The sequence below is a fragment of the Manis pentadactyla genome, chromosome 3 (genome assembly GCF_030020395.1).
Source record: "Manis pentadactyla isolate mManPen7 chromosome 3, mManPen7.hap1, whole genome shotgun sequence".
Taxonomy (NCBI): domain Eukaryota; kingdom Metazoa; phylum Chordata; class Mammalia; order Pholidota; family Manidae; genus Manis; species Manis pentadactyla.
In genome coordinates this window covers 215097784-215121382 of record NC_080021.1, presented here as the reverse complement: position 1 = coordinate 215121382, position 23599 = coordinate 215097784, and the positions used below count along the sequence as shown (strand labels likewise).

The 23599-nt window shown below is 54.7% G+C and overlaps 1 protein-coding gene across 5 annotated transcripts; it reads right to left on the bottom strand.

The window, feature by feature from the left end:
* Window positions 1-818: 818 nt before the first annotated feature.
* On the bottom strand, window positions 819-22798 carry MIGA2 (mitoguardin 2). Of its 5 annotated transcripts, none has more exons than XM_057499124.1 (16): window positions 22779-22798; window positions 19857-20096; window positions 18796-19006; window positions 17423-17535; window positions 16537-16654; window positions 16084-16220; window positions 11488-11605; window positions 10178-10278; window positions 9487-9602; window positions 8510-8582; window positions 8266-8352; window positions 4930-5028; window positions 4505-4639; window positions 3586-3639; window positions 2982-3098; window positions 819-2708 (listed from the first exon to the last, which is right to left on the bottom strand). In XM_057499124.1, exons 2-16 carry the CDS (start codon window positions 19950-19952, stop codon window positions 2502-2504), a joined length of 1782 nt encoding a protein of 593 aa, XP_057355107.1. In that variant the 5' UTR covers window positions 19953-20096; window positions 22779-22798; the 3' UTR covers window positions 819-2501. The 5 variants fall into 5 exon arrangements, with proteins under 5 accessions (XP_057355107.1, XP_036769529.2, XP_036769531.2 ...); XM_036913634.2 differs by lacking the exon at window positions 22779-22798 and adding an exon at window positions 22554-22772; XM_036913636.2 differs by lacking the exon at window positions 22779-22798 and adding an exon at window positions 22554-22772 and having other exon boundaries at window positions 3054-3098.
* Between the last annotated feature and the right edge of the window lie 801 nt (window positions 22799-23599).

The following is a 23599-nucleotide window of genomic DNA, read 5'->3' as shown; positions in this document are numbered from 1 at the left end:
CTTCCACTAACATTGGGTTTGGGGGATTTATGTGCCAAATTTTTTCTGGTGTGATTGTGGTATTGTGGCTACACCAGAGAACTACCTTAAAGATCTGCTTGTTCAAGTGCTTAGGGGTGAAGTACGTGTCTGAAACTTACTCTAAAATAGTCTAGGAGAGATATTCATGAAATAAGTATTGGCAAGATGTTAATTACTGCCTTGAGGTGTTGGTTTTATGGGTGTTCTTTATGTGGTTTTCCTTTTACCTTTTCTGTACATTTAAAATATTCAGTCAAGTTTTTTTTTTTTAATACCTTCCAAATAAACCCTCAATGTCCAACTGCCTGTGAGAACACATGAAGATCTGGCAGGTTCTGATCTGCTCCATTCCTGCCTGTCCCAGCCCCTCAAGCTGGCTCTCCCTGGCTCAGACACTTACAGTGAACAAGTCTGAGGACCACAGCCAGAGTCTGTACCCCCAGCCGGGTCCAGTGCCCGTATCTTACAGATGTGGACACTGAGGCCCAAAGAGAAGAACCTAGATGCTACCTGAGCTGGATCTGCACCCAACCTGCCCACTCACATCTGTGCCCTTAAGTACTGCACTCGCACCCCCCGCCCATTCACCTTCCTTGAGGTGGGGGGGTGCCTGGGGACATATGGATCTTGCCAGGCTGCCAAATGGCCCCAAGTGGGCTCACAGGCCACACCAGGCTTCCCTGGTCCTTCTCCCTCCTGGAACTGCCACCAGCTGCCCTCCAGAGTGGGTCTCCAGCTCTGGCCCAGGAAGCAAACAGCCATGTGTGTACCCAGCAGCATGACTATGTGCAAGGAAATCATTTTAAATCATTTATTTGATGTGAAGTCGATGCACACACGCTCTACCATACAAAAGTTGGAAGCTGCAACAAATCAAGAGCCAGAGGCAGTGACGGACGTGTAAACAAAGACAAAATGAAAATGCCACATGTGTGTGATTTGGGAGCAATAAGAGTGGGCCGAGGCCCAGGCCTAAGATTACATTCATAGCCCAGGGTAAGTGCAAATGAATGGAATGTCAGGATGGAGGAGTCCTTCCCTTCCAGGAGGCTGTTCCCTCCTGGTCACCAACCTCAGAGAGGTGGCTTTGGAGCCAGAACCATGGTTAGCACAGAGTCCTCCCATCTGGGTCGCGGAAGGGAGCAGGCAGGAGGGGAGGGGCTCAGAGACCAGGAGCCTCGCCCAGCATCGCCCCTCTCCCTTCCCCCCCCACACCACCCGCAGCCCTTCACCACCAGGGGAGAGGGCCCCCATCTGAGGAGCCTGACCTCCAGCTCCGGAGTGCGGAGACGCAGGAGCTGTCTGTTTCTCACATAGGTCTCTCCACTTGGAAAGGGGCAGGACCTCAAAATAAAATCTTAAGGCAATAAATAAAACATCCACCTCAGGTGCAAACACTGTAGGAGAAGTGCATCTGCAGAGCTGACAGGCACCCTGCCACAGGGGCTGTGTCTGCACGGGCTCTGTACTGCTGCACAGCTTGAGAGCATTTGTGCGTCAAGTTGAAGGCAAGTGCTGGGCAAAGTTTCTTATCCTAATGAGGGCTGGGGAGCTGGTCCAGCCACGCACAGCCTCTGACCTCTCCTGACCTGGTCCCTGGACGCCTGCACTCCTGCGGCCGCCACTGATGGCAGCACAGGGGGTGGGCCTGAGGCGACCCTGTCAGCGCCTCTGGCCCAGCGCCTAGCACCACGCTGGGAGGTCCAGGCTCATGGGGGAGGAGGGCAGGACGATCCACACCTCCTCCGTCTTTGGTGATGGCCGAGGTGGGAAGAGAAATGATGATCTTTGGCAGGGTGAGGGACTGCCAGAGGACAGAGTCCTATTTTAGCGCTTGGGTTTGATTTGGGCCCAGCACCTACCCAGTCATGAGCACAAGGCAAGCAGACCCACTCTGTCCCACTCCGGCTGGCCAAAGCATGCTGCCCACCAAGGTGCCCCCGAGCCACACTCTGTGGCCCCCACCCTCCCTCTCTGGAGTCGCAAACCCTCTAGGGTGGTGGCAGGGGCCAGACGCCTGGATTCTGAGGTTGTGCGCCCAAGTTCCTCCTAGCACAGAGCCCTGCCTCCCCACCTTTCACTTCCACACTCCCAGGGCCACATGCCAGCAGCCCTGGGTTGGTGGGAGGTTCAGGGGTCACACACCCAGGGCATCGAGCTCTGCCTGTCCCAACTCTCCTCACAGCGCCTTCCCCTCCCGCAGGCCCACAGGCCACTGGGCCACCTCTGCGCCCCAGGGACAGCCGAGGGCAGTCAGGCAGCCCAGGCACTTCATCCCTCTCCAAGGAAATTTGCGCCCCAGGCCTCAAGGATTCCCAGATTAAGGGGAGGGCAAGGTCAGGGACAAGTGCCCAGCTGACAGCCACAGCCACCCGGGCCCTTCAATGCCAACCCAAAGGAGGGGAGAGGCGGCCTTCTCGCTACCACCCCCAGTGTGGGTGAGGCCCAGGCAGCCACCTCTCCCAAGCCTGCACCCACCACTACTGCAGCCCCTCTGGGGGCCCGTTCTCGCGGGGCAGCACCCCATTCAGGCCAGTGTTGCAGGCCACAGGTGCCCCCAGGAAGCCGAGCAGGATCTCGCTGCGGCGCCGGGACAGCTGCAGGATGTCATCTGCCAGTGCTGGCACTGACGTGTAGCGCACGTTGTCCAGGTGGAACATGTCCCTCAGGTACTGCACGATCTGGTGCTGGGGTACAGGGCTGGCGTCGGGCCCGGGCCAAGGCCCCTGCCCCCACACGAACACCCTCCTTGGCTATTGGAGCCCCATCCTCAGGCCTCTACCCTCCCAGGCTCCCTGCAGACCCGTGTGGGCAGGCTCCCGGTGGGAAGGCAGCACAGCACGACCCTCTCCCAGGGAGCAGGCCAGGCCCTCACTTCACGCCTGGCTCCTCCCAGGCCTCCCATCCCAGGGGCCAGGGCAGGGCCCAGGTGGGCTGCACACACCACCCTCCCTGTTTACCTTGAAGAAAGCACAGACTTCAGCAAGCTGGGGCTTGGGGCCGAGGAAGCCAAAGGCTAGGACGGGGCTTACGTGCTCCGATACGGAGTAGAAATGGGAGATGAAGCCGTCGGGCACCTGTGGAGGGTGGCCAAGCTGAGCGCTAGGGCCTGGCAGGGGAAGGTGGCCTGGCCCTGGGGCCACATTAAGAGCTGGGCTCTGAAGGGAGGCTGGTTCATTCACGTCCTTGTTGGGTGACCCTGTGCAAGTGACTGGGGCTTTTCCAGCCCTGGTTTTGCCCTCTGCAGAATGGGGGTAATCTCGGGGCTGCTGTGTAGGCTACACGAGTTTGGGGGCAGGAGGCCTCAGCATAGGAAATGCCTAGAGCATCTGGCCAGTGGCAGCTCTCAGATAGGCTGCAGAGCCTGGCTGGCAGAGGGGAACGATGGATCACAGTCCAGATACTGCAGCCGGTGGCTGCCTGGAGTGCAGATAACCGGCGGCCCAGCGGGTGTGAGGCAGCCTGCTCCGCCTGCTCCCTGGGGCATCCTGCCCAACCCGCCAGGGCCCCTGGCAGTGGGGGGTGAGGGGGTATAGGGGGTTGTGGGGGGCAGCCGTCACTCACCATCAGCAGTCTCCTCTTGGCTTTCAAGACTGACCAGCAGGCAGTGGCCAGGGCCTAAACCAAAGGTGGGACCCCACTCAGGTTTCAGAATAATAGACTGAACCTTCAGCCTCCACCCATCTCCCTGCTTGGGACCAAGCCCTCACCCCAGCTCCCCTCATCCCAAGCAGGAAGATGGGGCTTCGTGCCTGAGCTGTGCTGTCTCCCTCCCCTCAATTCGGGAAGGGAAATTACCTGTCTGAATCTCGATGCTAAGCCTTACTGCTGTGAGTCCCTGGACTAGCCAGTGAACTCCTCTGGGCCTCAGTTTCCTCCTCTGTAAAATGGCCATGAGCCATCACCCCCACCTCATTCAGTGGCTGTGGGGATCCATGGTTACTGCCTGTAAAAGACCAGCCCATCTCTCTCCAACTGTCCCCGCCACACAGCATGGCTGTCTGAGTGGCACACCTGCCCCATGGGGCCTGTGCTCAACTCTCTCCTACTGCTTTTTTTAGTTCCCATTATTTTAATTTGATTTAATAGGATGCATTACAATTGGACAGAATTAGTGCCAGCACGGAATGGATAAAATTAACTAAGTGAAAGCTCAAAAGAGGGAAACGCACACCATGCTGGCTCTGAACGGGAGCACAGCAGAGCAGCAGGACCCCAGGGAAGCCTCTCCAGAGCAGGTGCCTGGTCTGCGCAGGCCCCGCAGCCCCAGATCACAGAAGGGAGGGGAAAGACACAGAACAGCGCAGGTATGGATGCTATTTATAAAGAATCATGGGAAGGGAGCACCGGACAGAGGGGTGACAGCTGTCGGATGGGTGGGGAGCCCAGCCTTGGTGCCGAAAGCCAGGAATGGAAGGAAGTGGGGTCCCCCAGTACATGGGGTCACGGAGTGTGTGCCGGAAGCAGGGTGGCAGCCACCCACCGTCTCCTTGAAGCTGTCTGACAGCCAGCGGTTCCTCAGGACAGCAAGCACCGAGGACGGGGGGTTCTCCAGGTCCTCGAAGGCGTCCATGAGGATGAAGTCCAGCACGATGTCGAAGAAGCTCATGCACACCACCTACAGGGAGTGGGCTGTCTGAGCGTGCGGCCGCTGTGCAAACGGAAAGCCCGAGGGCAGAGGGCAGAGGCGTGTGGGGGCCTGGGTGGGAACACATATCTGTACAGCCAGGGCTGTCTCCCCCACACGCCTGTCGGGGCCGGGGCAGGAACTCGGGGCATGCAGCAGTGGTGGAGGCATCTCGGACCCTCAGAATCAAGGCAGAGCTCGCCACAGGTACCCCCTCCATGCTCAAGAATCTCAGGTGTGAGGAACCCCAGAACACTGGGGCTCAGCACACACCCACTCACCCCACGGCCCTCCAGCTCCGACCGTGTGATGGCCCAGGTCTCAGGCCGCAAGGCGTAGCTCAGCATCTCCTCGTAGCTCTCCAGGAAGCCTTTGGGGCTCTGGGAAAAAGCACAGCCTATTCTGGTCATGGGCGAGGCCCCAGGACCCAGCTGGACTAGGCCCACAGATCAGGCTGGCCTGTGGATGGGGCACACACCAAGGGCAGGGCCACGGCCTATCCCTGAGCAGCAGCCACAGAGCAAATAAGGTAAGAGGCGCCCCCTGCCCACCTCAGTGTGCTTCTGCAGAGACCAGGGCATGTCCAGGCGACAACCAACACTGGGGTGTCCCGCAATGTCTCAGACCCTCTCATTACTGAGCACCGACTGCCTTCCAGGAGATGCACACGTGCTACAGCTTGAGCTCATTTTGGAAGGATGTGTGTGGACAGGAGGTTGAGTTAGGCAGCCAAAGATTCGAATCTCTATGACCTTGGACCTCACTGGTGAAATGGGAGAGGCTACAGCCACACACTCACAGGGCCATTCTTGGGGGTGGGGGGCTGTCGAGAAGTTTATGCATGTAATACAATCAGCCCACGGGCCAGACCTCAGCAATAAATAGTGTATAAAGTCGCTGCTGCTAGTACTGAGACCATCAGCACACAAGACAAAATCCTCACTCTCTGGGACTGTGTGGTGCTTAAACACAACATGCAGATGTGGGTGTGCATTTACGGACGTAGAAAGTTGGGACATGCCAGGGGTTATCCTAACATGGAACCACTCATTTAATTCATAGGGTCCTATAAGGGACATCCCAGTATTATGCCCGCTTTACAGATAGGAATATAGAGGCTTTGGGAGATCAATGATATGCCCAAGATCTGGGCAGTGTGGAGAGGACACAGAGCAGCACAGGCACTGATGCTATTTATAAAGAATCATGGGAAGGGGACGCCAGACAGATGTTCACCAGAACATGAACAGAGTAGGGTTGAGGACAATTTGTCTTTCTTCATTTTGCTCTTTGTATTGTCTTAGTTTTTTCTACAATAAGCATGAGTCATTTTTACAATATGAAGATTTTTTTAAAAACCTATTTCCATTAAGTTTTAAAGAGAATTTGCTAGAATGACCTCGGATGCTGCCTTAACTTCCCAGAGCCTCAGTATCCGCACATGTAAGGGATGATGATGATGAATGTCAGGCTGGCCCTTGCTGACCTGTTTGTGGCCTCTGAGCATGTCTGACACCATCTCACAATGCCTGGGATGTGCACATTTACACACAAGGGGCCGAGGCTTGGGGAAGTTTCCTGTCTGGCCGTGAACGTAACTCAGAGCCCCCACATCCTCCCAGACAGGTGCCTGCCCCAGCCCCGCCTCCTGACGGACCTGCCAGGCATGCACCCGTTCCCACTCCAGTCCCAGGGCCCAGAGCAGGCTCTGCGCTCAGGAGCTGCTACACAGCCATTTGGGCTTCTTCTTAATGAGAATGAAACCTAAGTCCTGCGCTGCGGGCAGCGGTTGGCTGGAGAGAGGAAGGCCCTGCTTCTGGCCACAGACAGCGGGCTGCCTGCTAAGTTCCTAGCACCACTTTAGCCTCCCCTGCCCTTCCTTCGCTTGTCATTCATTTACCCTCCCAGGGAGGCCACAGAGAACAGGGTAAGGGCACAGCTGGGGTCAGGTCGACCTGGATTCAGATCCCACCTGTTCCTTTTCTTTACTTTATGAACCGGGCAAAGCCCTTTACCTCCCCAGGCTGTTTCCGTATCACCAAGTGGAAACCACAGTCAGGATAAAATGAGCTACTAGAGGTAAAGGTACGTGAGTAAAGCACAGGCTGTTGTTTGGCAAATAACAGCTGCTGGGGATGTAAGTGTCCACACTCATGGAGCAGCTGCCCATGCCAGCCCCAGGCTGGGCACAGCCCCATGCCAGGAGAGCTATGGCTCTGGCCCTCCGGGAGCTCACTGAGTAACGAGGAGAAGAAGAAGGCACCTGTGAGCAAGACGTGGGGTAATGGGGCCACGCTGGGCGGGGTGAGCCCAAGGGGGATGAGTGAGACCAAGTGAGGTGGGGAGATGGGGACCTGGGACTCCCAGATACTGGCATATGGTCCACTTCGTAACGTGGGTGCTGGGTACAGAGGTGTTCATCTTTTCATTCATTAGATCCTATAAATACATTTTTGTATGCATATTTTACAATAAAGTAGTTAACAACAAAAAGGAATTGAGGAAAAGTATTTGAGGAGGTGTAGCAGGACCAACCTATGCAAAGGCCCAGGTCAGGGAGAGAGCGTGGTGGGCACGAGGAGCCCTTCTGTCTGGAGAGGGCAAAGCGTGCACAGGGCGGGCCGTGGAACGGAGCCTGGTCTTCACACCAAGGGCAGAGGGAGTGCAGGAGGGCTTGAAGCAGTTGAGTGAAGAGGTCAGAGGTGCATTTCAGAACACTTACTCCAAAATGTGAGGAGAAAGGATTCAGAGGGGAGAGGCATGTTCCAGAGCTTTGCCCAAACCCGTTAAAGAAGCACAACTGGCCAATAAACGTGAAAATTTACACAACCTCATTGATAATGAAAGAAACATAAAGCAAGGACCAAAAGAAAGATTACAAAGATTACTGACATCCAATATCGGCCAAGGTGTAAGGATGTGGACACATACTGGTGGCGGGGACTTGAGACAAGGGGTTTCAGAGGGCCAGTTGGCAAGACCTGCTGGCCTTTTAGATGTCTGTGCCCAAGATGCGGTATTGCCATGTCTGGGTTTTGCCCCACAGAAAACCTCACAGGTGCCCTCAGAGATCTGTAACAGCCTGGTTATAATCGTCGTATCTATTCGAGTGGACATTCAGACACAACCCAAACGTCCATCCATAGGAGGATGGGCTAAACCACAGTCAGTCCACCCAAGCGTTACTTCTGACACAGGAAGATGGATAAGATACACTCTTACACAACAAACTGATGTATAAGCCAAGCTTTGGAAATTAAAGAACAATGTTCAAGGTTTAGAATCTATGAAACTGTGCAGGAGGAACACATGTATCAGATCACAGCCAGTGGTTCCTTCAGGCAGGTGGGGTTCAGGGAGACCTTCTACAGTCTACATTTATTTACTCTGTACAGATAAAAAGCTGATCATATTTTTCAAAATTAGCACAGGAAACAACCCCAACCCTTCCTTCCCCAGCTCCTCCACAGCCTACATATAGGATGAAGTCAAAGCCCTTCAAGTTGATTTCAGATTGGGCCTTTAAAATGTTTTATAGAACCAAATAAAAGTTTTAAAAGAATGAAAAAGGATAAGGGGGAAGAAAACCTGAAAAAAGAGCTCCGAGCCCCAGCTACCTTCTCAGCCTTAGTCATCAGGCCTGTCACCATCTGCCGGCCCACCTCCCCGAAGAAAAGTTGGTTACTCTTGTCTTCCAGAAGGCCCTAAGGAATGAAGAAGGGAGGAGAGTGGGGAGTGAGCCGCGGGGCTGGCAGCTGCCCCCATGCGCAGAGCAGCCGGGTGCAAGCGGCCTGGTCGGAGGCCTGCCTGATGCCCCCATCCCTGGCTCCACCCTCCCCAGGTACCCCGGGGCACACCCACCTCGAAGGCCTGCCGCACACAGTGCAGCTTGGCCAGGAAGTCCTGGTCATTGTAGCAACCCAGCAGCTCTGTCCTAGGGGGGAGCACAGGCAGTCACACTGCTGGGCCCCACCCAGCAACGCCCCCATGGAGGTCAGGGGAGAGCTCCGGGTGGCCCTGCCTCGCCCTAGCAGTGCAACTCCAGGCAGGCACCTGCCCCCCCAAGGCTTCAGTCTCCCCACAACCAAAGGAAGAGGCTAACCAGATGTTCTCTGAGGATGCGTTGACCTTAGTGGCACTGGACACAGATGACAGGTCGGATCACTGGGGGCTGGGCTGACCTCAGCCTCCTTTAGGCCCAACCAGTGAAGGACCCTCACTGGGAAAAGACCAAACTGACATAATACCAGGGCAGCAGGTTGCTACCCACTCTGGGCTGGCATTTCTGGAGCAGCTGGACACACCCCCATCTAGCTACCATTGTCCAAATCGCCAAAGGTTCAAACATTTCCAGCCAGTGAACTTGAAACACACATACTTCAACTTGGAGTCATGACTAAAAGCCAAGTTCTAAGTTCCCTATCATACAACAAGGTTAATTTAAGATGAACAAGAGACATCCACAGATGTGAAAACCGAGGCTAAGAGAAGTCAAGCAACATGTCCAGGGGCCACACGCTACGAAGTGGCAGGACCTGGAGAGACTCTGGGTCTGTCCCCAAAGCCTGGCTTCCGGACCCCTGCTGAGAGAGACTGTATGAGGACATGGGGTTTAGGACAGCGCCCCCCGTGGTTCAGTGCTTAGACCCCTCAGAGAACTCAAGGCATGAATGATTATTTGGTTAACTGATCACATCAATTGTTTTTGTTAGTTCCTGCCCAGTCTCGGTACTTGGGCCACCCCAGGCCTTCGGCGGCCAGCTCACCATGCCCTCAGCCAGCCTGGCCCAGCTGAGTCCTCACCACACACTGCCCAGCCCCCGTCCCTACTCACTTACCTGAGGGTCCGGCAGGCCACCCTCCCCTCCTTCACCAGCCGCAGAGCCTCCTCGTAGGCAGCGGCGGGCCTGGAGAGTGGGAGTGGGTAATCTCCGATATGCAGGGACTCAGAGAGCTAAGAGAGGGCGTGGAGAAGAGGAAGGTCATGTCAAAGCCTGTGTCAGCAGCATCCCAAGGGGTGAGGGCACCGCCCAGGAGCCACCCTAGGGGCCCTGGGGGTATCAGGGGAAACATGGCCCAAGAGGCAGGAGGCCTGGGTCCAAGTCCAGCTCCGGCCCTCAGCCTTCCCATCTCCAGAGGACCCCGCAACGGGACCATCTACTGGACACTCGCCCACGGCCCTCCACTGCAGGCCAGGCCATCAGGCCGGACAGGTGGCTGTGGAAGGAGACTAATGCCAAGGAACAGGCATGCGGCCTGGAGAAGGGACAGATCACGGTGAGCTGATGCCAGCGGGGATGGTGGCCCTGCCGTCACCCACAGGACCTATGGTCCCTGGCTCCTCGGGCCCCATCCCTAGCAACTGCATGGAGCCCCTGGGGAGCAGCCCTTGGTGACTGCCAAATTCTGGTTCTGTCGGAGGAAATGCCTTCACTTTCCCACGATCCAGTGCTCAACCCAAGGGCCCCACAGGGGCCTGGCCTCCACCCCACCCCTCCCTCTGCATCCGTCCATCCCACCCCACGTCACCTCGGTGGCGGAGAAGAAGGAATCCTCTGAGGTCAGGCTGTCCTCATCGTCCGCCCGCAGATGCAGCGAGCTCTCGGTCAGGGGCAGCATGAGGGTCCGCTCTGGCAGAGCAGGGAGAGAAGGGCTGAGCTCAGGTTCCCGAGATCACCAAGGTCTGTGGAATGCTCAAAGGCAAAGCCCACCAGCACCCCATTCTGGGGTGGACGACACTGATCATCACAAAGCTCCTATTCACTGAGCACTTGTGTGCGAAGACTCCATGTTCACGGCCTCAAATGAATGGCCTCCTCCAATCCTGTGACATCCCTGGAGGTGGGCATGGTTAGGCAGGAAGAGAAGCTTTGCTTCCGAGGGGCCCTGCCCACGGCCACACCACTGGGCCTGAGGCCTGGGGGCTGAGCTCCGCAGGGGCACACTCTAAGCAAGTTGCTTCCCCTCTCTGACAGGCTGAACCTTAACCCTTGACAGCAAAGGGCTCGAGGGGGTCCCCGGACTACCCACTTGGCATTCCTATCCCCCACTGCTTAAGGGCTGGGGGGGTGTGGACCTTCAAGGGCACTTAGGGAAAGGTTTGTCTAACATATAAGAAGAGCCCACAGCCCTGAATGCCCGCCCTACCAGCCTTCTCTGCCATGTGGGGGGCCCAGAGGAAGCAGGATTCCGCCGATAGGCAAAGCCACCCAGGGAGAGGCTGTGGGAAGATGTGTGCCGTGGCCAGCCCCCACTGGGCCTGTCACCACTGATGGTGCTGGGGGGCTGGACACTCAAGAGTCCCTCCCCAGGGCTGACAGCACACAGGGAGGGGCCCCAGGGGTCGTATTCACTGCCCGCAGACTGGCGCACAGCAGGCACTAGGGGAACACTGGCTGTGGCTGAGGCACCTCATTCCCTCAGTGGAGTCGTGACCCTTTACGTCAATGGCACAGGCAAGCAAGACTTGCCTTCTTGGTCCTTTGGCCCCTTTGGGCTCATCTCTGTGTGAGACAGAGATCTCACCTGTCCCTTCCACCTGCCCAGTACCCACAGGAGGGCTCAAACCAAAGGCCTGGAACAGCCATCAGGGGAGGCGCTGGCACACAAGCCCCAAGGCCTGTGGCCAAGGACTGGCCGGGGACTCCTGGCCCTCGGCACAGCTCCATTTCTACCTGCCTCATGAAAGGGAACGCCTCTGCCCCTCATTTTCCTCTCTGTGCAATTCGGTAATCATCACATGCCCTGGGGATTCTGGGGCGCCTGATGCCCGGAAGAAGCCACACCCAGGCTCTTCCACGCCCCGCCCCCGCCACAGCCCCTGCCCAGGCCCAGCTCACCGAGGTCCAGCAGCACGCTATCAGATGGGAAAGTGGACCCAAACTCCTCCTGCAGGTGGTAGGCCCGGTGCAGCAGGGACTCCAGCTTCTCTGCAAACTCCCTTCGCTGTGACTCGGGCTGTGGTTAAAACAATGAGTGTGAATCCAGGCCCTCCACACTCCCTCAGCCAAGGACCCCTTCCCTCACCAATGATGGGGTCCCAGCTCTTGGGGAAACGGGAACAGGCACGGGGGCCCGGCTGCGAGAGCACAGCTCCAAACCTGCCCTGCCCAGTACAGGAGCCACCAGCCACATGTGGTGAGTGAGCATGTGAAGTGTGGCCAGTCCAAATAAAAAGGTTCTGTAAGTATACACAGCAAATTTCAAACACTTAGCACAAAAAAAAAACCCACGTGCAAACAAAAATTCTAAGTATGTTAGTGATTTTTCATGTTGGTTACATGTTAAAATGCTAATATTTTGGATAAACTAGATTACATAGAATATATTATTAAAATTAATTTCCCTGTTCCCTTTTGCTTTTTAACATGGTCTCTAGGTGATTTTAAATGAGACATGTGACTTCTTACTGAACAGGGCTGCTCTGGACCCAAGCGGACCTGGGTTCAGACCCTGGCCCTACTAGTTCCAAACCACCTAACTTCTGGTGAATAAATTCCCCAGTTGGAGCCTAGGGTTCCTTATGTGTCAACTATCACGTCAAGGAGGAAGAGTAACCTCCTGTCCAGGGTTGTGGGGAAAACATGAATAAGGTATGAAAAGCACTTCCTACAAGACTGGACCATGGTGACGCCCAGGAAGTGTTGGCAACTGTAATAATTACTGCACTTGTAATTAACAGAAAAATAAGAGGGCAGTTAGGAGCCCAGGAAGAGCTGGCTTCAAACTCCACTGCGGCTATTAACCATGTGCACTTGGGAAAGCCCTGCACCCAGACGCAGCAGCCCATGGCCTCAGTGACCTCCTCAGGGCCCTTGGCCGCCAGGTCTGGTGTGGGAAAAAGGGGCCACTGTTCCTCTGACCCCAGGAGCTTCTGGGCCTAGGGACTGGGCATGGGCAGGCCCGACTCTGTTTCCCACTCAGGCTGCCAGATCCTGCACCTGCATGTAACCAGACCCTGGCGATGGGACAAGGGCCAACTCAAGCCTGAGGCCACCGGGAAGCAAAGAGAAGGAAGAGCTCGGAGAGGGATGATGAGGATGGAAATGGCTGCCTGTCACTGAGCACTCGCCCTGGACCAGGTACCTCACTCTTCAGACCCATGGCATCCGTGAAGCAGGTAATACTAGGACCACAACTCACAGGGAAGACTTAGGGAGGCTAAGTGGCCCCGCCACCCAGAAAGCACCTGGCAGAGTCCAGGGGACCCCAGACCCACTGGCCACTTTGCTCAGTTCTCTGACAGGGCCAGTCCCCGCTCAGGGTGGCCAGCAGAGCCTTGCAGCTTTGGCAGAGACCTGCCGGCTCTTTCTCTGTGAAGTCACTTTGGGTTGGAAAATGGTCTCTTAGATACGACACAAAAAGCACAAATGACCAAAGAAAAAAACAGATATATCGAACTTCATCAAATCAAAAATTTTTTGTGCTTCAAAGGCCACCACCAAGAAAGTGAAAAGATGACCCACACAATGGGAGAAAACATCTGGACATCCTATCTCTGAGAAGGGACTTCATCTAGAATACATAAGGAACCCTCCAACTCAGTAATATAAAGACAAATAACCAAATTTTAAAAATAAAGCACAGGATCTGAATAGACATTTCTCCAAAGAAGATTTACATATGACCAATAAGTACACAAAAAGGTTGGCATCATTAGTTATCAAGGAAATGCAAATCAAAACCACCCCAAGTCTTCACAACCACTAGGGTGGCTAGAAGCACAAAGTCAGATAGCAATACGTGTTGGCCAGGATGTGGAGAAACTGGAGCACAGCTACACTGCTGGTGAGAATGCAAGATGGTGCAACTGCTTTGCAAACAGTTTGGCAGAGCCTCGAAATGTTAACATGGAGCAACGACATGACCCAGAAATTCCACTCCAAGTATATACCCATGAGAATGAAAACCCTATTCCACACAAAGACTTATACATGTAAATTCACAGCAGCATTACTCACAAGAGCCAAAAAAGAAACAACCCAATGTCCACCAGCAGATGGATGGGTAAATAAAACGTGGTCTAGCCATACAATAGAGTATTATTCGGCAACAAATAGGAAGGAAGTCGTGGTCCACATTCCAACAAGGATAAACCTTGAAAACATGATGCTATGAAGGGAGCCTGACACAGAAGTCCACATGTTCTGAATTCGATTCATAGAAATGTCCAGAACAGGCAAATCTATAGAGACAGAAAGTAGATCAGGCCTTGGTGTGTGGGTGCGTGCATATGTGTGCATGAAGGAACGGGGTGCCTAGAACAGTGCATGGGATTTCTCCTGGGGATGATGAAAATGCTCTAAAACTGACTGTGATGACGGACACACAACTGCAAATATACTAAGTCACTGACTTGCACACCTTAAAACTGAACTGAATTTAAAAGAACCTTATGGTATGTGAATTACATTTCAATAAACTTGTTAAAAAAATTTTAACACTGAAAATGCACTGTAAGGATACCAAATGGTTATGTCTGGACGAAGGATTACAGGCATCAATATTACTGACCACAAGACCATTTCTTGAGCACTTGAAATGGACCAGGATCATATGAGAAGCTCTGGTGCCCCACAAAAGGCCCCAGTGCCCAGGGAGGTCGAGGGTGCTTCCCCAGGGCACAGCACATGGGCTGTCTGATCGGAGCCTGGGCGCTTTCTCCCCACTATCTTCTATTTCTGAAGTTAGTGCTATTCTGTAAAGCATACTTCACTGTTTTTACAATATGAAAAACAATGGAAGTTCTCTAATTTTAAGATGGAGAATTAGCAGTGAATACAATTTTGGAAATAAGCCACCGCCCTTCCTCTCCTGCCCTAACACACTCCGCAGTCACCCGTTGCCGGCTCTTTGCGAAGCTGCCCTGACCTGAGGCACTGGTGCCCTTGGGCACTGGAGGATTCATCACACACACACACACATACACGAACACCTCGTGGACACTTCCCACAACGACAGCTGTCTTGCCTGTATGACAGGCCTCTGAGCTAATGCCCCCGGCAGGGGTAGAGGGCAAGTACACTTTTAACCCACTACCTGCTGTACCAGGTGTATCTATCTCCCCTCACACCACAAACTGTTTCCCAGGCTCCCGCGGATGGAGACACAGGTTGGGGAAGGGTGTGGTAATGAGGTGGGCGGAGAAACTCCACTCGCTGTCCTGCCTCACACCATATCGCTGCCCCACGCTACCCAAAGTGGGCGACCCCCGCTGGCCAGCCCCCACATGGTTCTAGGTGGTAACTCCCAGAAGATGATCCTCCCTCCTAAACCCTAGGCACGGCCCCTCTGGCCAGGGCCACCCAGCTCTCCCCTCAGCCAGATAAACCAATTCCCTGGATTAAACTCCCTCTTCAACACCTGAAGTTGTTCCCATTTCCTGGCTAGACCCCGACTGACTTGTCAGATATTGTCAACTGCTCCCCAAGGAGGTGGCCCCCCGATTCTGACCTGGCTCCAGCAGAAGACAGGAGCTCATAGTGGTTTTGACTTTTTTTTCTTTAATTCAGTAAAGTATAAAGGATAAAAAACAAACACAGACCACAATCCCACCACCTATACAAACCCAGTCCACAAGCATGAGCTTGAAATGAGAACAGTAAAGAAAGGTACAGAAAAGTACAATAAAAGCTTTTTGTGACCTTTGCCTGCAGACCGTCTCCTCAGACCACTGCTAGCAACTGCCCTGAATCTGTCCAGAGGAATGTCCGTGAGCAGCAGTTCCAACTCCACACAGATGCATCGATATATGTCTTTTTAACGATGTACACACAGGTCATTCTATACAAACTGCACATCTTGCATTTTCACTTAATGATACATTGTGGAGACGGCAGCCTATTGGCCCACACAGATTCCCCTTGGCCTTTAAGTATCTGCATAAAATTCCAGACCCCAGAGATAGGCATTTAGTTTCGGGTTTTGCATGTTACTTATTACTAAATAATGCTTCAGTGAACATCTATCCTAGGATATATATTTGGTGTGCTTTTCATAAAAATGTTTTATTTTAGCTTTTCTACCTTATTTCTCTTTCTTGATATTGAAATACATGTTCACTGATGGTGCCCAAAAAAAGGTATAAAGACAAGACAAGACAAAGGCCATGAGACCCACTCAGATATGAACACAAGCTATGCCCTCCCATCCTCCAAGAATACGCAATTTCCTAAACACAGGCGGGATCAGGGAGGGTGTGATCATCATGGATTGCAGGGTAACTAACAAGTGCCAGGCATGTGCTCAACATGGTATATGAATATGACCCTTGGGTGGACGCACACCCTGGGCAAGGGGAAAACTGCCATCCAGGAGGACAAGTGGCCGGCAGGCCTAAGGGGGCGGCTGCACTGCCTCCCAGAGTTGGGCTGCCCCTTTGCCACCAATGCTCTCCATGCCAGGGGCTGTCAAAGACACAGGAGAGGACCACCTACCTCAGACAGTTCCTCTGATGCAGTCTCGGGGTTCCGGAGGCTGTCCCCTGGTGTGGGGGTGCCGCCGCCATCCCCCCTCTGCCCCACACTCAGCGCCTGTTCCCACTTCTGCAGAGCCTCCTCGAACAGCTCCATGCCTGAGCACGGGCAGGGAAAGACAGTCAAGGCCAGGAGGGGAGGGCAGCGGGCCCCATACTGTATCATTCAAGGAGGCCCCAGAAGAATGAGGAGGTAGGAGGGCCCGAAGGGCAATGGGCAGGACCCTGTGGGCTGGGCAGCGTGCAGGCCTGCACTCAGACCAGACAGTTTCTGGAAGCTGTCCACTGTCCAGGCATGGCTGGAAACCACTGAATGAGGGTTACAGGATGGGGGGTGCAAAGCAGCACCCAGAGACATAGTCCTCACCCCACCCTGCCCAGGGAGAGCCCCCGAGGCTGGCCTCCAGGCCCGCACCTTGCATGTAGAGGCTTTCCACATTGCCATCACTGGTGGCCACAGATTCCTCCGTCCCTCTGGCGTCCCATGGTCCCGAGCATGCAGCTGTGGGGCTGGATGAGTTCACTGCCACCATCTGGGCACCAAGCAGCACAAGGACCAGAGGGCAGAGAGTGAGGCCTTCCCAGACCCCCTGCAGGACCCCTGAGCTGCCCCCACGGCCTGACCATATACCACATGCCCCTTCCAAACACTAACCCTGCAGCTAGACCCAGGCCACAGCAGTTCCACCAACTCCAAGCGCCTGACGACGCCTCACAGAAAGTGCCAAAGTGGGAGGAATTACTGAGGCGGAGGCCAAGGCCAGCCCAGGAGCCAGCAGCCTCCTGTGAAGCCGGTCTGGGCCCCTTCCCTCTCTGGGGCTCTGCTCCTCATCTGACAAGGAAGACAGAGGGAGCACCCAGCACAGAGGGGGCTGGGCGGGGTCCACTCTCACCCACGCCTCTCTCCCACACGAGCAGCTACCCACCCTGTAAGGCTGTGGGCTCCCCCGGGACAAGAGCTAACGCTTGCTCACCCCTGTATTCCCAAGGTAATGCCTGGCACAAAGCAGATGCTTGCTCAATGTCTGATGAAAGAATGAGTGAATGAGTGAATGAGCTTTCATTGATAAGTATCTTCCCCAGGAGACCATACACTTCTCTCCTGCACCTCCCCACCATTCTCTCACGGATGCCTGCACTCAATCAGTGATGGATGGCTGTCTCTGAAGGCCTGCATGTGTGGATAAGTGAGTGAACCAACAAAATAAAATCTCTTCTCCCAACTTCCTACCAGTCCCCAGGCCCCCTGCGGGCAGAGAAAAGAGCCCAGGGTGTTAGGGACTGAGCCCCGAGGTCCTCACCGAGGCCGAGCTGCGCGAGGAGCCCGAGTGCTTGCTGGGCTCGATGGAGGAGATGCCGCTCAAGGTGTCGTTGCTCTTGCTACTGGGGCTCTGTACCCTCCGGCTGGAGTAGCCTGTGTGGAACAGGAGGGCAGGGGTCACGCAGGCTTTGCACCCAGCCTTTGCACAGGCTGTTCCCACCCTCAGACAACCCTCCCCCTCCCTCATCTGGGAGCCTGTCCGGACCCTCTAAGTCAGGGAGATGGCAAAGCACCCCCAGTGCACGCACTTAGCAGTGCACCCTTGTCACCCAGCCCAGTGCCTGGTCTAGAGGCTGCTTCCCCACTTCCTTTTTACTCAGCTCCTCCTTGCTGCTGATTGGCTGACTGATTTGGAATTCTCCTTCCAAAAGGGATTCAAGACAACAACTCTTTAAATCACACAAAAGATTCTTTTTTAAAGTGAGAAAGCAGGGAAGGGATAATAAGGCAAAATCAGAGATGGCAGAGGTGGTACAGGGCAGGCAAGAGTTTGGTGCAGAACTGGCTCCAGGTTTCCAAGGGGCCAAAGTAAAATGGAAACCTGGCCCCATCGGCATTTCTCAGGTCCTGCTCTAGACCAGTCTACAAGCTTTCGTTTCTAATTGTAAAGATAAGATTTCCCTTTTAAAGTGATAGCTCACAATTAAAATTAATGTCCACAGAAGGGAACCTTTGCTTCTCAAAAACAGGTTTCTCCCAAGATGAGAGCTTCCTTGCCTTGGACATTCAGGGGTGATAGGCCCTTGGTTGCTGGGTTATAAGGTTAACAGGTCCTTACACAGGTTTTTAAAGCCACCCCAGCAGACACAAAACAAATGAGTGGCTGCCAGGGGCTGGGGGTTGGGGAGAGGGGCTGATGACAGCGGGGCATGCAGAGCTTTAGACAGAACAGTTCTTGACTGCGGTGGTGGTTATATGCATATATATGTTTGTCAAAACTCACAGAATTGAATGCTAAAAAAGGTGAATCTTACTGAATGCACAGTAAACCTTAATTTAAAAAAAAAGAGGGGATGGGGAGAATGCCATGTGGTTCTGGACCCACATGACCCTTCTTGTTGCCAAGCCAGGGGACGTCCCTTCCTGGATGGAGGAGCTGCTCCCCAAAGGGCCCCTCTGGACCTAGGTGCTCCCAAAGAGCCCCAGATAAGGAGAACAGGGCAAGTGCATCTGGCCTCGCCACCTACCAGATCCCTACAGTGACTCAGTCGTGACCCTGCTGTCAACCCCCCTTCACAGATGAAAGGAACTCAGCCTGGAGACAAGACGCTGCTAGTCCAAGGTCCACAGTCAACAGGGGCCCCACTGGGACCCGACTCCCGGCCAGGCCCTTCCCCACCACCTCACACCTACCTTTCTTTACCGACGGGACCTTCCTGGCCATGAGGATGGGGAGGGGCACTGTGCCCAGATGCTCGCCTCCCATCTCAGGGCCGACCTGCTTCTTCCTCCGCCGTCGCCTCTTCAGCTGGTGGGCAGCCAAGGCCAAGGCCACGGTCCCCAGGGCAGTGGCAAAGAGGACCTTCCGCAGGCCTGGGGTCAACCGCAGCTGTGAGAATGCAGACTGCAGGAAGAGAGGGAGGCTGCTGGGCTACATCTCCCCAGAAGGGCCCCGAGGCAGGCAAAGCTGCCCTGGCGAGCACCTAAGGGACAGGGGGTACATCAGGCACTCGGGGGCTATCTGCTGACCAGGAGTGATGGAGAGGCATCACCTCGAGGGGGAACCTGGCCTGCTCCTCTGAAATGTAGACCTCAGAGATAACCAGGCTGGACTTGGGGGAGCAAAATGACAGTGCAAAGGAAAGCACAACTGGGGCCTAACAAGTGCCCATATTCATCAGCCATGAGTCCAACAGCTGCAGTATTAAGGGCCTGCTATGCCAGGCACTGCCCTGGGCTTCACCTGCACATCTGTCTAAATGCCCATCATTTTCCAAGTGAAGAATCTGAGACTTACACAGGTTAAGACACATGCTTAAGAAGATACAGAGAAAGAAACTGAACTCAGGTCTGCCAACCCCATTTCTTAACGTGCCTCCTTAAGGATGACGATGTTCACTCCACCCGGCTGCTGCATCTGTGCACCTCCCCCTTCCTCTAGGCCTGCTGGGCTGGAAGCCCCTTGGGTGGGGGTGTCCCATAAGGCAGAGCTCCAGGAAGTGTCAAGAGGCCGTCAGCCACAGACATTTGAGTTTGGCTGGGAGGACATCATTAACCCCTTTTAAAAACTGAGATGAAAGTTCACACAGTCCTAGGGTGAAGACCAGGTTTGGAGCCCCAGATTCCTAACTCAGCCCTTCTCACTCTGCTCACTGAGGAGACACCAGACACCTGGGACAGCAAGACTAAGGGCCCAGCTTCCCCAGAGGCCAAAGTGGTAAAGGCAGGACCACAACCCACCCACCCCCCTTTACCTGCCCAAAGGTCGTGTACAGGAACACAGGGATCTCAGCCACAGTCATGGCCAGGGCCTGGATCATGGACATGCCCTCAGTCCTCCGGAACGCCATGGCAGGACCAGCACCCCAGGCAAGAGCCCTCAGGGCCAAGAGTTCCCAAGAAGAATGTCTTCAACTGGCTGCTGGCTGGGGCCTGGGCACCATCCACGCCCCAGAAAGACAGAGACGCACATACCAGAGGGACCCTGCACAAAGCTGAGAGACAGATCACCGAGTTGGACAAGAGCACACAGGTATCCACACAAGAGTATTCTTGGGGACAGGGCCGGAGCACAGCCCACCTGTGGAATCAGGCCCCAGCCTTCATCACCCACCAATAAGAAGGCAGCCAAATGCCCCACAGACCCAGAGCCCTGGGAGCAAAAGGCACTGTCTCTAACACGCTGGCCTAAGAGCAGACCCAGGCCTGGAAGATGGACTGATCACTCCGAATCTCGGGGCTTTCTGCCTCACTTTCTCAATCTGTTGAAATCCATGGCCTATTTGCTAAACAAAAATCTCAAGCCTCTGAAGGGTCAGGCCCCTCACTGAGAATCACTGCATCTTTTTCACGTCCCGCAAAGCCAAGAATGTTTTACTTCCTGCCTTCCTGCGGACTGTATTTATGAAGAGAGCAGGGTGTTCCCTTGAATAATAATAGCTTATACACATTACATGCACATTTTGTGCTGAGTTATTTACATCTATTATTTCACTGGATCATTACAGTTTTGTGAAATAGATACTATCTAGCTCAGCCACCCCTCACCCCCATCAATGTCCAATGAGGAAACAGAATCTCTGAGAGGCTAAGTCAGGAGTCCAAAGTCACACAGCTGGTACGAGGTGGAGTTAGGACTTGAACCAAGGTCACTCAGACTTAAGAGTCTGAGCTCAAAACAATCTTTTAGCTGAATTCAACATGGAGCAGGAAGTGGCAAGCCCTAGCAGAACCACAGACTACAAAGGCAACTTTCCCCTGGGGCCTTCCAAGACCCCCAGGGCACCCCACTCCAAAGCCTGAGAATACACGGCTTGAGTCCACGTAGCCCAGTCCCCAAGAGCTTGCAGAGCCACTGCCCAACCTCCAACACCAAGGCCAAGTATACCTTCAAGGTTTCTTGGGACCTCAAGTGAAAGAAATATGCAAGCTGGGACTGACCCTATCTAACTGGGGTGGTGGCCAATGTCACTGGACCAGAACAAGAAACGGCTTATTCCAGGGGAGTGGGAAGAACGGCCAATCCTTTCAGTCTAACTCCTGGGCTGGCGTGCGTGCGTGTGTGTGTCAGAGACAGAGACAGAGACAGAGAGAGTGAGGGGCATAGGCAGTGAGATGTTCTAGGGCTGAGGAAACTGTCATGTTACCAAGGGTGGGAGACATTTTGCCAGGAGACTGCAAACTGAGCTGTGATCTCCATGGCTGGGGCTGGGGCTGGGGCTAGTATCATAAGCCATCCCTTTCAGCCTCCCTAACCAGCCCAGGTCTCAGAGAAGGGGAGACAAGAACATCAGAGGACTAGCCGCTACTATTTCCCAAGCGCCTTCTCCAGGCCAGGCTTGTGCCGGGCTCTCCAGAGAGGGCTTTGAGACTAGTCACTCACAGAACCCTCAGGACAACCACTGTTTATGATGGGGTAACTGAGGTCCTGAGAGATAAGGACCTGACCGAGGTCAGGGTAAATGGCCAAGCTGGGGTGTGACCTCAGCTCTGGGGGACTCCAAGGCCATGGTGTTACTCCTGACCTGCCTGCTACGTCTGCCACCCCTCCCTCCATGCCACACCTGACAGACTTCTGGGTTCCCAAATGAGAAGCCCACATGGAGTTCAAAGATGAGCTGAACACGTGCTCCAGGAATGAGCAATGTCTGCAGGAAGTCAAGAGCCTCTGCTGTCCTGAGAGGAAAAGTGGCAGGTGCAAGGTGACAGTGGTGTCCCCAAGCCTGCTTCACTCCAGGGATGGATCCAGATCCAGCCCAACCAGCAATACTCATCCCCCTGAAACCACCCTGTGAGAAGCTTCCACCTCTTCTCCATGATGACAAGCCCGTGGCAATATCCACCACCCCATGGACATTTCTAATGCCTCCCAAGCTGGGCAAGTCACCTCTCCTGCCCAATAACCTTGGGAGGAAATTTTGCCATTCCACCCGCACCATAGCACTTAGAACCTCAGCCTGGATGCCCGCACTTTCCGCAGGGGCACCTCCTCCCCCGCCCTGGATGACCCCATTAATGATTCTGGCCTAAGCAGCCCCCTCTCCCCCTTGATCCCAGCGATGTCCCCGGCCCAGGCACTCTCCTGAGCCACCCTCTGCCCAGTCTCCGTTCATCCCACCCTAGGCACCTCACCAGTCCTTCCAGCACTGGACCTCAGCGATATCCCCTTCTTCAGAGTCTGCTCATTCCATCTCGGACACATCCTCGCGCAGCCCCGAATCAGGCCCCCTCCTCTTTTGCCGCGACCCCCGGAATATCCGTGAGGGTCGTCCAGGTGCCCACTGACGCAGCCCACGGCCGCACACCTGCTCTTCCCATCCCTGGTACTTTCCTAGGTCGGGTCCGGATACCTGCGATCCCGTTCTGATCCCTGCAAGGTCCCAGGCCTGGGAATCTGCTCACTGACCAGGTACCTCCAGTTCCACCTCTCGCGCCGCCCAGCGTTCGGGTACCTGCTCATTCCAACCCGGGCCCTTCTCGTCTAGCTGACCCCGGACACCTGCGCAGCCAACCAGTATCGTATCCTGCGCAAGCCCGGCACCCTCCCGCTGAAAGCTTCAGTCCCGGGCCTGCGGCGCCGTCGTCTTCCCGGCGTGCTCAGCCCGGGCTGCCGCTCACCCGGGATCCCATCGCTGCGGAAGGGCAGCGTCTCCTTTCCCAGCGCCCGCGCAACCAACCTCTCGGTCACCGGGGGGCGTGGCCTCACTCGGAGTCAACCTTTCTCTGGCCAATGATCGTAGCCGAACTGCTCCGCGCCTCTCCGGCCTTAGGCCCAGGGATGGGTCATGTGACCGACCTGCCTGAGCCCCTCTTCACCCTCTACCCCACCCCCTAAGTGCGGTTGAGGCGCGGAAGTGCTCTCTTCTCTCCTACTATTGGCCATTGAGATTAGATTGACAGGGGAATCTGAGTGGGGCAAGGCCACTCTTAAAGGAGCTGAGACGGAGCAATCCAGTGTCTGAAGGGCTTTCGGGAAGGAAACGGCAGGCGATCGCCCCTGCGCTTCCCCACACAAATATTTCCCACCCTTCAAGCGCCCGTTTCCAAATGCCACAGCCTTTGACTTTCCACAGCATTCTTCCTTTTAAACATTTGCCATTTTTCACCTTGTGGAGTTTTGGCAAAGTGTCACTTCTCCCCTACTAAACACTGTCTCCCTGAAAGTTGGAAGTCAAGTCACACGAAGCACTGGATATGGAGTCAGGCCGACCTGAATTGGGCATCAAGTTAGGCCACTTCAGCTCTCTGGCATGTACACAGTGCTAAGGAAGAATCCTCAATTAAGTGACATAAGGGCCGGAGAATGAGGCTGAGACGGTAATTAGCCGTCTTTACCCTGTTGTTTTTTTCTTCCCAGGACTCATCACCTTGGCCAGTAACTAACGAGAAACTCCGCCTTTCTGGATTAAGTCATTTCCACAGTTATCTAGTTCTCCAGAACCACCGCATCCCCCTAAGAGCATGGTCAGCGTCTGACCATCATCAACAACGAATTCAC